Source organism: Hylaeus volcanicus, chromosome 3, assembly GCF_026283585.1.
Source record: "Hylaeus volcanicus isolate JK05 chromosome 3, UHH_iyHylVolc1.0_haploid, whole genome shotgun sequence".
Classification (NCBI taxonomy): Eukaryota; Metazoa; Arthropoda; class Insecta; order Hymenoptera; family Colletidae; genus Hylaeus; species Hylaeus volcanicus.
Genome location: NC_071978.1, coordinates 30691769 through 30705672, shown reverse-complemented (window position 1 = coordinate 30705672; position 13904 = coordinate 30691769). Strand labels below are relative to the sequence as shown.

At 30.7% G+C, this 13904-nt stretch overlaps 3 protein-coding genes across 3 annotated transcripts; 2 read left to right on the top strand and 1 right to left on the bottom strand.

Annotated features, from left to right (window-relative positions):
• The first annotated feature begins 91 nt into the window (after positions 1–91).
• On the top strand, positions 92–7310 carry LOC128873488 (C2 domain-containing protein 3). The gene is made up of 11 exons (XM_054117095.1): positions 92–529; positions 694–1574; positions 1645–1746; positions 1825–1962; positions 2045–2320; positions 2388–2656; positions 2751–2900; positions 2984–3166; positions 3236–4240; positions 4305–4496; positions 4566–7310. The coding sequence occupies exons 1-11, from the start codon at positions 363–365 to the stop codon at positions 6285–6287; spliced, it is 5085 nt and encodes a 1694-aa protein (XP_053973070.1). The 5' UTR covers positions 92–362; the 3' UTR covers positions 6288–7310.
• Positions 7311–7360: 50 nt separating this feature from the next.
• LOC128873490 (uncharacterized) lies at positions 7361–10231 on the bottom strand. Its single transcript, XM_054117097.1, has 6 exons — positions 10184–10231; positions 8723–8793; positions 8174–8355; positions 7895–8088; positions 7569–7821; positions 7361–7489 (listed from the first exon to the last, which is right to left on the bottom strand). The coding sequence occupies exons 2-6, from the start codon at positions 8730–8732 to the stop codon at positions 7361–7363; spliced, it is 768 nt and encodes a 255-aa protein (XP_053973072.1). The 5' UTR covers positions 8733–8793; positions 10184–10231.
• On the top strand, positions 9008–13778 carry LOC128873489 (general transcription factor IIH subunit 1). The gene is made up of 8 exons (XM_054117096.1): positions 9008–9343; positions 10205–10407; positions 10702–10903; positions 10970–11126; positions 11201–11734; positions 11816–12143; positions 12235–12410; positions 12474–13778. Exons 2-8 carry the CDS (start codon positions 10254–10256, stop codon positions 12594–12596), a joined length of 1674 nt encoding a protein of 557 aa, XP_053973071.1. The 5' UTR covers positions 9008–9343; positions 10205–10253; the 3' UTR covers positions 12597–13778.
• Positions 13779–13904: the final 126 nt, after the last annotated feature.

The window sequence follows — 13904 nt, the reverse complement described above, 5'->3', positions numbered from 1 at the left end:
TCTTTGAATGCACCTAACCTACGAGAAACCGCACAGATATTTTCTTTGAGCGAAGCTACGTACATTTTAAAAAGGTGGCAGCACATACGCCGTTTTTGTAATTGTGACTCGAAATTAGATTGAAGATGACGAACTATACATTGATTTTATAATTATTAGTTCAAAGATAAAAGGGCAAAATAAAAGTGTCAGTGTTAACTGGTGTTAACCATTGTTTTTACAATTACTGTGCGTTTACATTATTAAATTGCAATTAAGAACCGGTAGCGTTTAATTGTTGTGCTTGTGTAATGTTAACCTAAATCCGTGACAGATATAAAGGAACGTAAAAATTTAATAATGGTCTGTATTAAAAGAAATAAATGGATACGGGGATGAAATCTCACAAATCTCTACCGCCGTTAGTCGAAGGCAAAATTCATGGTTATTTAAAACTTGTTATTGATGAAGTCATTTGGTCTAACAGAAGTCCAGGGGAAATTAAAATATTTGCATCTTGGTGGGGTGAGACTGAAAGTGCTGAATTTAGGTAAAATATTTGTGACATTCTCAGAAGTTTTTTAAAAGTATATTTAACATTATCAAAACAAACAGTAATGTGAGATTTAATATCTTAGTTATAGTAGTAATTCTTTCATATTATTATTTTCATGATTTGGATTTTGAAATGTATAATACGCACTTTCTTTTCAGACCAGCAGACATTACAAAAAATATTGTAAGATCAGAACAAGACACTACTGAAATTTATGTTATTCGTACCAGTCTAAGTCTCTTTGAAGAGTATGTTAAAAATTGTGAGTGTATAGAATTAGCAATTATTTCTGAGGAAACTAACATAGTTGTAGGAATATCTAAAATCGCAGATTTATTAGAGATCTTTGAAGGAAAACCATGCTTTAAATATGTTCCAATGATAAATGATTCTGGAAATAAAATAGGAGAAATACATGTTTCTATGAAATTAGAGCATATTACAAAATCTCCAAACATGCAATTGAAAACACATAACTATGAAAATAAACAAGGTGTTGATAATATCAAGCTTTCAGCTGTTGATAGCTTTAAGTGTCCAAAAGACATAGTAGATGATACATATAGTGCATGCAGAAAATTGAAACCTGAAGAAAGTGAAATTTACAAATCTATTTTGAAGTCAAGAAGAATGGAATTTCAAGAACCTTTGAAAAAATGTAATAATGAGGTAACAGATAAACTTGTTGCACAGGTTGTTGAAAGGGCACAAAAGCTCAGAGGAGCAATATTGAGAGAAACTCATAATGAGGATATTCTTACTTTTAATGATAATTCATTAAATGAAGGTTTACAACTTGAAGATGAAGTAAAATTATGTGAATATTTTTTGGGTAAAGACATGACTCCTTTTGATGAACAAAAAGCATTATATACTTTAAGATCAACATCTCCAACTCCAAGTTTGATACATATTGCACCAAATAGTTTTAAAGACTATAAAAATGATAAGGAGGAAATTATATCAAATAATGTATCTGTTGAACAAGAATTTTCAATGGAAGAAATATCAGAAGAAAAACTTGATAGCAAGTCAAAAGGTAAAACATTTAAGTAAAAGATAAGTACAATTTGATAGTACAAATTAACTTGTAACATGTTATATTCCAGAAACTCTATTGTTGGATCATGTAGATTGTATTAGAATTTTTGTGGAATCATTTAAATTAAGTCCTGCTGGTTATAGGCGTGTTAAATCCTCTTGTTTATCACGTATGTACATTTTCTGAATCTAAAGATTAGTTAAAGTATATACATTTTCCCTTATAAAATAATTACATTTCTTTTTAGATAATGATAATACCTTCTTGTCTGCAACATATTTTGTTCAATATGATATGACATTTGATCATAATAAGGAAACAGGAAAAAAATCAGTGAAGAAAAGTAAACCTATCAGAATATGTTCCAAAATGGAAACAAAACAAGGTATATTCATTGCAGTGTTGTCTATTGCAATGCTTATATTATATATACATATATTTGTATTAATTAAACACACTTTTTGCAGTAATTTATTTTAACCATGGTGGTATATATGGAATATCAAAATTAAAACCATACACAGAGTATTTTATAAAATACAAAATATTTATCCAGCATTTTAATAAAAAATCATTAACCGAATTAGGCACTGGTATTATGCACATTAATGATATTATAAAAAGCGAAAATTGGAGCATTGCACAACGTTTGATTATTCTTAATAAAGGAATAAAAGTTGGCGAGTTAAGTGTAATTGCGGAATTAGGTTCAAATTCTATTCATTTTGGAAAGCAGTATATTGGTAAGCACATTTTAATGGAGAAAAAATGTTGGTATTAAACTTTTACATATATATTATACCTTTTTAGATGGTATAATGTCTTCCAAAGAAAATATTCCTATTCTGGAGATACAACGATCGTTAAGCCAAGAAAGAAACAATAAAAGAAGTAGAAGTGCAACAGAAGCTCAATCAAAGACAAGTAGTCAAATGTCCTCCCTTTCAACAAAAGATGTTGACTTTATTACTGCTGATAATCACTTACTTGCTACAAAAGATTCAACATGGCATAAGACAGAAAATATGGACAGTAAAAAAGTTGATGCTAAAGATCAGGAAAATAATGTTAAGGACATGGTATAAAAATATAATTTACATGAGTAGTACCTTTCAATGACTATTGGTCTATAATCGATTGGCTATTCTCATTCAAAGTATGATTATTTTACAGGTTTTACTTCAGGGTTTGATACATATAGCTGAAGGAAAAGATTTGCCAGAATTAAATACGTATTTAATATGTAGAGCATTTTGGAAGGAGGATAAAAGTAGGAGTCAAATCTGTAACAACACAAAAAATCCATTTTATCGGTTCTGTCAAGTAAGTATTTTATTTGTTTCCTTTCTGTTGGTATTTTGTATACAAATATATTTAAATACTTATAGATGCTTTTTATATTACAGTTAGTACCTCTTATTCATGACACCGAATTACTAGATCGCATTAAAGACAATTACATAATCATTGAAGTTTATTATAGAAATAACAACATAGATAATCTATTAGGATTGGCAAAATTGCCTGTACACCAACTGTACGTTGCATACAGAGATCCGCGTGTAATACCTCACTTGTTACTTTCTAAGGTATAACTTCTGATTAAGATAATTCTACCCTAATTCATTCATACAATTTTTTATAATTTCCTATTGTAGTACCCTGTTGTCAGTGTGGATGGATGGGTACCAGTTGTTGATCCTGTTACTGGTCAATCCTGTGGTCAGTTACTTGCATTAGTAGCTCTTGGAACTGCAGAACAGATCGCATTGTTAGAAATCTCAAGAGGCTTACGGAATATCAGTATCCCATCGCAAACGATAAATTGTTCAGAAAATGTTCCTGAATCCGTAAAGTATCCACAGAACGCGCAACAGTCCATAAAATATACCACTTACGAATTGCAACCACATATGGAAACATTTTCGCAAAACGATGCTCAATTTTATGTTACCGATAAAACTGAAAGAGAAATGCGCTCTATAAATTCAAAAACGCAAGAGTGCCAGACAGATATATCGACTGTCAAAGAATTTAAGTTTAATATAGAAACAGAAGAAGAAACTCCAACTTCGGAACGTTCAGTGTTACATACTTTAGTTGGTCGTTTAACAGAAGTTTTAAATGTTAACAAAACAAACGTAGATCAAGTAGCGCAAACTGAAATAAGTTTGGACGAAAAACAGCACGTAGATGTAGAAGAACATATGTGTATAAACGGATTGAATTTAAATAACAGTTCCGATGACAGTGATAGTAGTAGCACTAGACACAATTTTCATTTACCTACAGAAACGTATAGAAGTGTTGGTGTTGGTGCAGAATATAATGAAGGAATAGATCACCAACCAAACATTGGTTATGACAATACAACATTTGATTTGCCAATTGCAATTCATACAGAAAAGAAATCAACGGATTCGGTGCATGACCAAACAATGTTTCGAGCTGTTATAGAGATCGAATGTGCAATGCATTTACCAAAAATAGAAAAAACTAACGAAACCATTGAGCCTAGTACATATGTATCTTTTCAGGCCAATAAATCTGATCCTTCAAAACATTTAAATTCGTACATGATTACCAATATTTTCCCACATAGTTGCAATCCTAAATGGAACTGGAAATGTGACGCAAAACTGCCAACAGAATTGCTTTTACACGTATGTGATTTTTTAAAAGTCCATAAATAATTTATTTCTTTTTATTACATAATGTTTTTTTTAGGATGAAAAAAGATTGATTTTAAAAATTTGGCGTATATTCGATGCAGACATTAGTACACAAATAAACTTAGAAAGAGATATCGTTATTGGATTTTCCGCTATTGACCTTTCTGTCTTAATTAGTGGTTTTCCTATAGTATCTGGATGGTTTCATATAATGGACTTCACTGGAAAATGCAATGGACAAATTAAAGTACTCTTTAGATTATATTTATATTTATTGTCATATTTATTAGTATATATTTTACTAAATATATTTCAGGTATCTATAACACCACTGGATAATTTATCATTGTTTGGAAAACCAACATCAACATTAAGTACAACGCGAATTCCAACATGTAATGCATTGCACTTAAATTGGTTTCCATCACATACCTCTGAGATGCACTCTGATGATACAGAAAGAAATAATACCAATTACGCTATATTAACATCTGCACAAGAAGAAGATAAATCAATACATAGTGAAAATCAGTTTACCGATCCTGTATCGCATGTTGGCCTTGAAGATGTGTCTATGTCATTCTTATCTTTATCCTTGAAGACAAAATTAACTGAATTAGATGAAATTACGAAACGTCTAGAATTGCGACTACGCGATGTTACGAATACAGCTTTCGAAGATGACTTTGAAAATGAATTTGATTTAAATGAACCAAATAGTGATAATGAAAATAACGATTATAAAAATGCAGATAGCATGATGTCTGCCACGGCAGCTAATTATACTAATAAAATATGTCAATTACCTAAGTCAGATAAAAAATTATTGCATAATAGAGATATCATAGAGAACGGAAATCAAATTGTGTCGAGTGGAAACGAAATTAGAAAACGCTCGCCTGAACCCTATATTAGTCATAACGCGACAGTTAGTTATGAACAAATTAAACCTGGTGCCTCTACAATGTCGAGTTATAGTAAACAAAGTTTATCGAATGATAATTGCCACATACAACATCGAAGCGAACATTTAATGCAAAATATTAAAACTTTAGATAATAACTTTGCTGATTATCCAGAACGAGGAACAAAAACTCATATAAATTATTTACTTGACAAGTTGTCTTTACAATTTCCCCCACAATCACGTTCGACTACAACTCTACCGATAAGGAAAAATACTACAGGTTTATCGAAAAATTTACCACAAGATAACAGTCCACAAGGTAGTAATAAATGTAGTCAAGAACTCAAAGTATGCACGGTACCTACCCAAACGGACGATTTAGATCAGCAGAATATCCCAGCTTTCAAAGGCCAACTAATAAATCGTTTCACTAATGGAGATGATGCATGTATTAATAGAAATTCACCTGAAGTATCTGCACAATCACAAGTCACTAACAAAATGTCTACAGTAATCCGCGAAGAACTAGTTGCCGAGGAAAATAATGATACATCGAAATGTGACGAATTAACAACTTATCTGGTAGCCTCGAACATTCGTCATATGGATTTAAATAATATTTTTAGTCCACTTTTATATCAGCATTTAGTGCCAGACTTACATTACTCAAATACATCACCAGAGGAAGAGGCCATTGAACAATTAGATAATCGCTATACTAAAGCTTTTAGTACGTCGATAGATACTAGACTCAATAAAGTGCAGAATTTAATGGAAATCGATGGATCGTTTCCAGAAAATGCTGAACAGTTTAGAATGACACCATCTGGAGTATCGGGAAATATTGACGATAAGATTGATTTAACTGTTCTCCATAAATCCAGTTACAATGATCTACTATCGAGTAATAGTACAGAATCAACTGCAACTATATCGCCTGAAAAAACTTCGATAAAATCAATCGACACAGATACGACTGAAAATAATTATCCTACTTCCTCTCAAACGTCTGTTCTTGTATTGTCGAGGCAAGCTCCCGATGGCGGTAACCCTATAGAAGATGCCACAAAACCGTTGACTGGGCAACAGAAAGATGAAGCGCAAGATTCATCATCGAGTAGTTCTAATTGATATGCAATGGAATTATTAAGTCAATAATTAATATTATGATGTATATTCGTAAGCATATAACTTAACTATAATAGCAATGATTTCCCGATTGCACGCAGTATATACAAAAACAAAATTCTGTGAATTTGGAACTACATTTCATTAAGGTATTTTAGCCTGAATATGTAAAAATTAGGGCATTTTTAGAATTTTATAAAATGATAACTATTTCAGATGTTTCTTTGAAACTTTGCACGGTCATTGATACATATTTTATTGAGTTATATAAATTTGTTTATACGAAAATACGTAATAGTCTTAAAAATATAGGCATTGTGACAAAAAAGGTCCCTTATGCTTGACGTGATCTCGGCATTCTTAATGAACAGAGTAAAAAAAAACAATTAAATATATTATTAATCTATATAAGCATGGCTCTAGTTCGAACTAAAAGAAGCGAAAAGTCGTAGATGAAATATTGATTTATTCGTAAAAAATTGTTCAACATAATAGTTTTAAAAAATATTTAAAGTAGCACTGTCTACATTGCTTTTTCGTGATATTGATTCTTTCACAATATAATTTTACTTACGACAAACTTTAAAGGATATCACTGTTGCCACTTATACGCGTACACACACGCATATTAACACAAAGGTAATACCTGATATTAATCGGTAGTTTTCCTTTCGTGTGGACTGATTACCATGTATACGTAATAATAACATCAGTGCAAAAATATATATTATCAAATAGAATTTATTACTGATATTAAACTTAAGCAATTATACTACTTAATGTATTTGTTGTATACACACAGACACACAACACGCGTACATTATATATAAATACATAATCTCACTATTTTTTTATATAATGTTTGTATATATCATATTTAAACAACTATAAATTTATTGTAACGAATTGTATGAATTGAAATTGATGTTAATCGAAATTGGAACAGGTGAAATCAGTATAAGAAATTTAGTATTTGCATTAAAGTATTCAAAAGAATAAATATTGAAATTAAATTTTGTTTTGCTACGTCGTTATGCAGTAAATTTTGTTCGAGTACCAATCGTAATTAATGGTATTTACCCTTTTAAGTAGGTGGAAAGGTAAGCTTCTCTTTGTATCCATTGTGCCACAATTTTAGGATGCATTAACCATATTTTTGCAGTTGTTCCTTCGTGTTGATGTACAATCGAACAATCTCGTATTTTCTAAAATATTGTATAACATTTGTATGCATGTATATTTATGTAGTAATTATAATTTATCGTAACATGTATAGAATCTTACACGAAATAGTTTTAATTCCGTTTTTTTATAATTCGTCTGTTTCTCATATTCTGTATTCATGCATAGTCGACATAAAAATATTTCATTTTCTAAATGCCAATAGTCATCATTTAGTCTTTTACCACATATTTGGCAAACATCTGTATTTTTACTGCAACATTTCAGATCCACACCAAGTTTCATTTTCACCCTACCACCGAAACTGTGCTCAAATGTAATCCCTTCTCTTTTAGCACTAACATATAATCCTGGACTAGATTATGTTTAATATTAATTCACTCGATCCAAGTAATTATTCTAACTATTTCAATAATCTTTTTGTATACCCTGGATTTGTATTGGTAACAAATGTCTGCCTCTTGCTGTTGGAATCAAATGGGTACTTTGATTTAGGTATTTGTTTAGGAAATGAGGAAGTATTGTAATCTGTTGGCGATGGGTAATCATTTTTTAATACAATATGTTTGCTATATCTGGCAATACCACTGTAACCTTTTTTACTAATACTGTGAGAACAAGGCTGACAACAAATATATTATTTAAATGTATATCGTATTTATTTTAAAATATTTTGAAAGTACCATTGACTAGAATTATATTTATACCTTTCTTGTAATTGCTTTAAACGATTGTAGGGCATTATATAAATTTGGTGCTACATTTGGATAATCCTCTAAAGTATAATACCTCATAAATGGGCTCATACCCTTTTTAGATGTGTCACGAGGACATCCAGATCCAAAGCATATTTTATGCTGCTCTTGCTTTTGTATAATATACTTAAATCCTATTTATAAATGAAAAGAATTTTAGTCTAAAATGTATCTTAAAATAATACATATATTAAAATGATAAAGGTACAAATTTTTATATCTCTTTCAAACAGTTAATATTTGAAATATCAAATTCAGTTTTAATTTATAAGTGTAAAATATAATGAAATTATAATAAGCAAAATCAATCTTGGAGAGAAAGCGAGACCTTCCATTATATTTAAATTTCGTAATCGTCCAAATCGTCTGTTTTTACTAATGAAACAAAATTTCTATCGATAAACGATTTCTTAGATTTCATAAATCTACTCTCTGAAGTCTAACTATTTCATAGCAACTTCAAATCAATAACGAACTAGAATTGATCATGTTTGTACTTACTACGTATCATGTAATTTACAACTACGTGAATAAATTTGTATTCAAGAGTCACATGATTTTTGTAGCTGCAACTTAAAACAGAATAATATATTACTTCATGTTTCAAATGATATCTCCTTATAGTCTTAGTAATGACACATATCAAATTTCCGTGTTTATAATTATTCGCTTACTAAAATTAACACATTATCTATTCAAATCTCGCGCGTCTCAGCGCCCTTGTAACTACGCATGCTTGTATCGTATCGTAGAAATATAAGTTACGCTGTTATAGTCAAATTCACAACTTTCGTCCGAAATATTATTGTTTTTTGCTGCGTGGTTTTGTGGTAGAAATCGTAGAGTTGTATATATTAATATAGAATATAATCGAGAGTTTAATTGTAGGATCGAAAGAGGAAAACAGAAGAAAGAAAGGCTTTAACCACAGGAAACTGGATGGAAGTTGAGTCGAACAACAGAGTGCGGTAGTCTCAGCAGGTCGATGGTGCTGTTCGTACCGACGGTCCGTTCGTAGCCGTCTTTGCTTCGCGATGCGTCCACCGATGTGTGTTTCTGCACATGGCCGTGCCGCCCGACGGGCTTCTGCATTGTTCCACGGTTTTTCGCACTTTGTCACCGGTAAATGAACCTATTATCGTTAGAATTCCCACTGCCACGATTAAAAAACACGCGTTATGCGCGTTGAACGATACGAAAAACGATTTTTCAGTCGATAACCATAATTAATGAATCGAAAAGTGTATCACGGCGGGCAATATCGCATCAGTGTTTAGTCCGTAACCGTGGACTTGGGATTTCTTTCACGTCTTTAGGAATTTCATTGTTTATCGAACTTAATAGATTTCTCCTCAACTTTGTATCACGAGCTATAAAAGGTTTCTTTTTTCGAAAAGTTATTATATTCCACTGTGCATTCAAGGACGCACAGTGACAAACTATAATTTCTATATAGTGATATACTTTTCTTAAAATTGTATGATTTCAACGTTTTCTCATAGTTTATTGGGAACATTTTTACAAATACGCCGAGGTGATTGTCAAGAATTTTTTGTTCGTGATGGAATCTAGATTTTGATGGAAAAACAATTTTTTTGATATGTGTAACTTTCTTTGAGTGAAATCATGCTTAATGTTGAATATTTGTATGGATAATAATATATCGCAATTAGTTTTTTCGATACCTTGTTGAGTTGTTAAAATTTTTGTTACATGATGTAATATGGTAAAGTATATTAGTCATTATTTCTGATAATATTTGTCATTTGATGACACAGTGCTAATAGTTTTCCAGAAATAGTTTTTTGGTGTACAATTATCTAATAAGTATTCAGTTTGTTTAAAGATCCATAGAAAAGAAACCTTTTTTTTTAGATTTTTTTTTTTTTTTACATAGAGTAGTTATTGATTTGATGACTTTTAATTAATTAAATCACATAAAGCTGTAAAGATTGTACTTACTTTGTGATATACTTTTTTTAGGGCTGTATCTCTTATTTATAGAAGAATTGTACAATACATTATATCCGCCATGACTACATCATCGGAAGATGTTCTGATGCAAGTAGGACAAGTTCGTTATAAAAAAGGAGATGGCACTTTATATGTCATGAATGAACGAATAGCTTGGATGCTTGATAATAGAGATACTGTATCTGTCAGTCATAAATATGCTGACATTAAATGTAAGAAAATTCGTGTAATGACCAAAGCATTGTTTAATAAAAGAAATATTACAAAAAATCATATTGCTATAAATTCACTACATATATTTTTTATGTAATGTATGTTATTTTAATCATATATATTTTTACATTTTATGTTAATTTGTATTAAACAAGATATGTATATATCATTTTGTTTATAATTTAACTTTCATTTATATTTATGATTGGTAAAGTAAAAGAAACAATTATATCTACAGAAATAAACTGTTACTTTATACCTTAATGTATACATCGTAGTATTTTTCTTTTTAGTGCAAAAGATATCACCAGAAGGAAAGTCAAAAATACAACTGCAAGTTGTATTGCATGATGGTGCATCATCTACATTTCACTTTGTTAACAGAAACGGCCAAGAAGCACAAATTAAGGACCGTGATGATGTAAAAGAATTACTTCAACAGCTACTACCAAAATTTAAAAGAAAAGTAAATAAAGAATTAGAAGAGAAGAATAGGTGAGATTTGGACAATGTAACGAGATTCTATTGCATTCAAATATTACAATAAACATTATTTATCAGAATGCTCCAGGAAAATCCAGGACTACTTCAATTATACAGAGATCTAGTTATTACACAAGTTATTACATCTGAAGAATTTTGGTCGCAACATGCTGCAGAATATACTCAAGCTAAAAAGAGTCAACGTCAAGAAATAGGTGTTAATAGTGCTTTTTTGGTAAGAGCTCTTTGTTATTCGAGTATAAGTTACTAATTACGAACAAATTTAATATTTGAATATATTATTTCCAGGCTGACATCAAGCCACAAACCGATGGATGTAATGGGTTGAAGTATAATTTAACTATCGATATAATAGATTGTATATTTAAGACTTACCCAGCAGTAAAAAGAAAACACGAAGAAAATGTGCCTCATAAAATGTCAGAATCCGATTTTTGGACAAAGTTCTTCCAGTCACACTATTTTCATCGAGATCGTATCAATGCAGGGACCAAGGATCTTTTTACCGAATGTGCCAAAATAGATGATCAAGAACTGAAGAAAGATATACAATCGGGTATCAATGATCCATTGGTGGACATAACTTCTTTTGAAGATCAAACACTGGATGAGAATTACGGGAACGGACCTAGCAAATCCGATAAAGTTTCAGGGAATATTGTACATCAAAGTATGATCAAAAGATTTAATCAACACAGCATTATGGTTTTAAAAGCCAGCACTGCCAAACAATCTGCACAACCACAATTAAATGGTTCAACTCCATCACCAAGCAAAATTACGACATCCTCTCAGTTGGATGAAGAACCAAAAACAAAAAAAGTAAATTCATAATATACGTCTTATGTTTACGCAAAAAGTAGGGACCTCTCGAATAAAACTTATATATTTTTCTACTTTTAGCTTAGAATACAAGAAAAATTAATTTACGATGATCTCGATACCAGCTGCGACGCAAACACAAATAATAGTGCACCGTTAAATTTGACGCATGTAGACAGATATTTACATGGTCCTGTACCTGGGTATGGCACTACAGAGCCAACATCTGAAGAGCTTTTTATGACGTTAAATCAATTAAAGAAAGAAGCAAATAGTTGGCTGACAGGAAACAGTATACCGAGACAGTTGGCAACATCATTAGTTAGTCCAGCTGCAGCGGTTTCGGCTTTAGGAGAATTAACTCCAGGTGGCTCTTTAATGAAAGGTTTTAGAGAAGAAAGTCTTGGTCGTAAGCATATTTTATTAAAGTCATAAGACTGATTAAAATATAAAACAAATATCTGAGATATATGTAATACATTGGATTTTTTTAATTGTAGAATTAATACCAAAGGATTTAGAAAAAGAGTTACGTAATGTTTATGTGTGTATGTGTGAACTTCTAAGGCACTTTTGGCGCAGTTTTCCACCTACCACTCCGCAACTCGAAGAAAAAGCAATTAGAATGCATGAAGCCTTACATAGATTTCATTCTGCTAAACTTAAACCCTTTGAAGTACGTTCTAATTTTGTAAATTCTACGTTTATTTAGTAATATCTAAAGCTTTCGTTCTTTTAGGATCGTGTTCAACGAGACTTTTCTGCTGTTAGTCAACATCTGACGAGTCATTTAAATCAATTACTGAACACAGCATATAGGAAGTTCGCAGTATGGCAACAACGTAAAATGCAAATGAGGTAGCCGTTGAATCATATGTCGTACAAATAAAATCGCAACGTGAATAAAACAGAGCAATATTGGCCATCTTATATATATTGCATTTTGTAATGTTACCGTAATTAGGGATTAATAAGGGTGTATTTCACAGAAACCAAAGCTGAATCGTGTCATGCATCCTGTGCTGCCACATATTGTTTATTTATTCTTACATAATCATGTTTATTATTGTTTAAAAATTTTCATTAGTGTGTTACTTCGATTCATTCGCAAGAAATACTTCATTAATATTTTCGTAATTTAGTATATAGATTATTTATTTACTTTTTGTAGAGCATTATGTATCATGTTGCTTATTTTGTGTCGAATTATCGATTATATCATGTTAATATTTTAACAAAATTTGAAGGATTTAAATTCATAAATATAAAGAAAACTCATACGTGGAATAAAGCTGATATTTATAAGTTTTCTAAAAAAAAAAAAAAAAGTAAGAAAAAGAACTATGCGTGTGGGACGTTTAGGATTTGTAAATGCAACCACTTAGACAAATGTGTGTACAAAAACATTTAAATATTGTATGATATCAAAGTAGCTGTGATACCGTCACTGTACCACTAAACTTATCAATAGATTTCACCGCTTTGCATTACTTCGCTTTTTTTATTTTAATTAAAAAATATTTTGTACGTATAGCAATAGAATTAGAATTACTATACGATCTTTCGCTCGTAACAGCGTAATCAAAAATCGAGAATATATTTTATGTAACACGTAAACGAGTAATGTATGTAATGCAATTCGTGCGTAAAACGAAAGTCACGAATTTCGTTATTCGAAAATTGCATAAATCTTTCCAACACAGTGGCATCAGTATACTTTTCAAGATATCTGCGATATACTCAACTAAGTGTCTTAATTGTTGAATCCTATTTTTTTTTAATAATATTGAGTAAGGCAAATTTGCAACATGAGATTTCATTAACTGCCTGCTCACTTTTCCTATAGTAGCAATAATTTGGCAGTTATTAAGATGGGTGATACCTATTTCAATCAGTAACGAAACGAATCATAGTCGCGAGTTACGCTATGGTTATTATTATGATAACGATTATAAATATATTCTTACATTATCATTATAATAAATGTTATTATTGTGAATACCAGTATTTAATTAATATCCTAATAAATTATGATCGATTTTCTTTGTATCGATAAGAAATATAATAACGTTTTTAAAATTGATTCTAATTCAATCTTATTTTATTCTTTAGTAACATAAATTGTATCTTGTAGATGTATTAATTTAAAAGTTTTAATTCCGTTGTGTTC

Bases quoted from the DNA above. Each gene is read 5' to 3' on its own strand.
- LOC128873488 (XM_054117095.1), top strand. From the start codon at position 363: ATGGATACGGGGATGAAATCTCACAAATCTCTACCGCCGTTAGTCGAA. The intron at 1,747-1,824 runs GTATGTACATTT...ATTTCTTTTTAG, and splicing joins TAAATCCTCTTGTTTATCAC to ATAATGATAATACCTTCTTG. The intron at 3,167-3,235 runs GTATAACTTCTG...TTCCTATTGTAG, and splicing joins CTCACTTGTTACTTTCTAAG to TACCCTGTTGTCAGTGTGGA.
- LOC128873489 (XM_054117096.1), top strand. From the start codon at position 10,254: ATGACTACATCATCGGAAGATGTTCTGATGCAAGTAGGACAAGTTCGT. The intron at 10,408-10,701 runs GTAAGAAAATTC...TTTTCTTTTTAG, and splicing joins TAAATATGCTGACATTAAAT to TGCAAAAGATATCACCAGAA. The intron at 10,904-10,969 runs GTGAGATTTGGA...ATTATTTATCAG, and splicing joins GAATTAGAAGAGAAGAATAG to AATGCTCCAGGAAAATCCAG.
- LOC128873490 (XM_054117097.1), bottom strand. The intron at 8,089-8,173 runs GTATAAATATAA...ATTTGTTGTCAG, and splicing joins TTAAAGCAATTACAAGAAAG to CCTTGTTCTCACAGTATTAG. The intron at 7,822-7,894 runs GTATACAAAAAG...AACATAATCTAG, and splicing joins GTTACCAATACAAATCCAGG to TCCAGGATTATATGTTAGTG.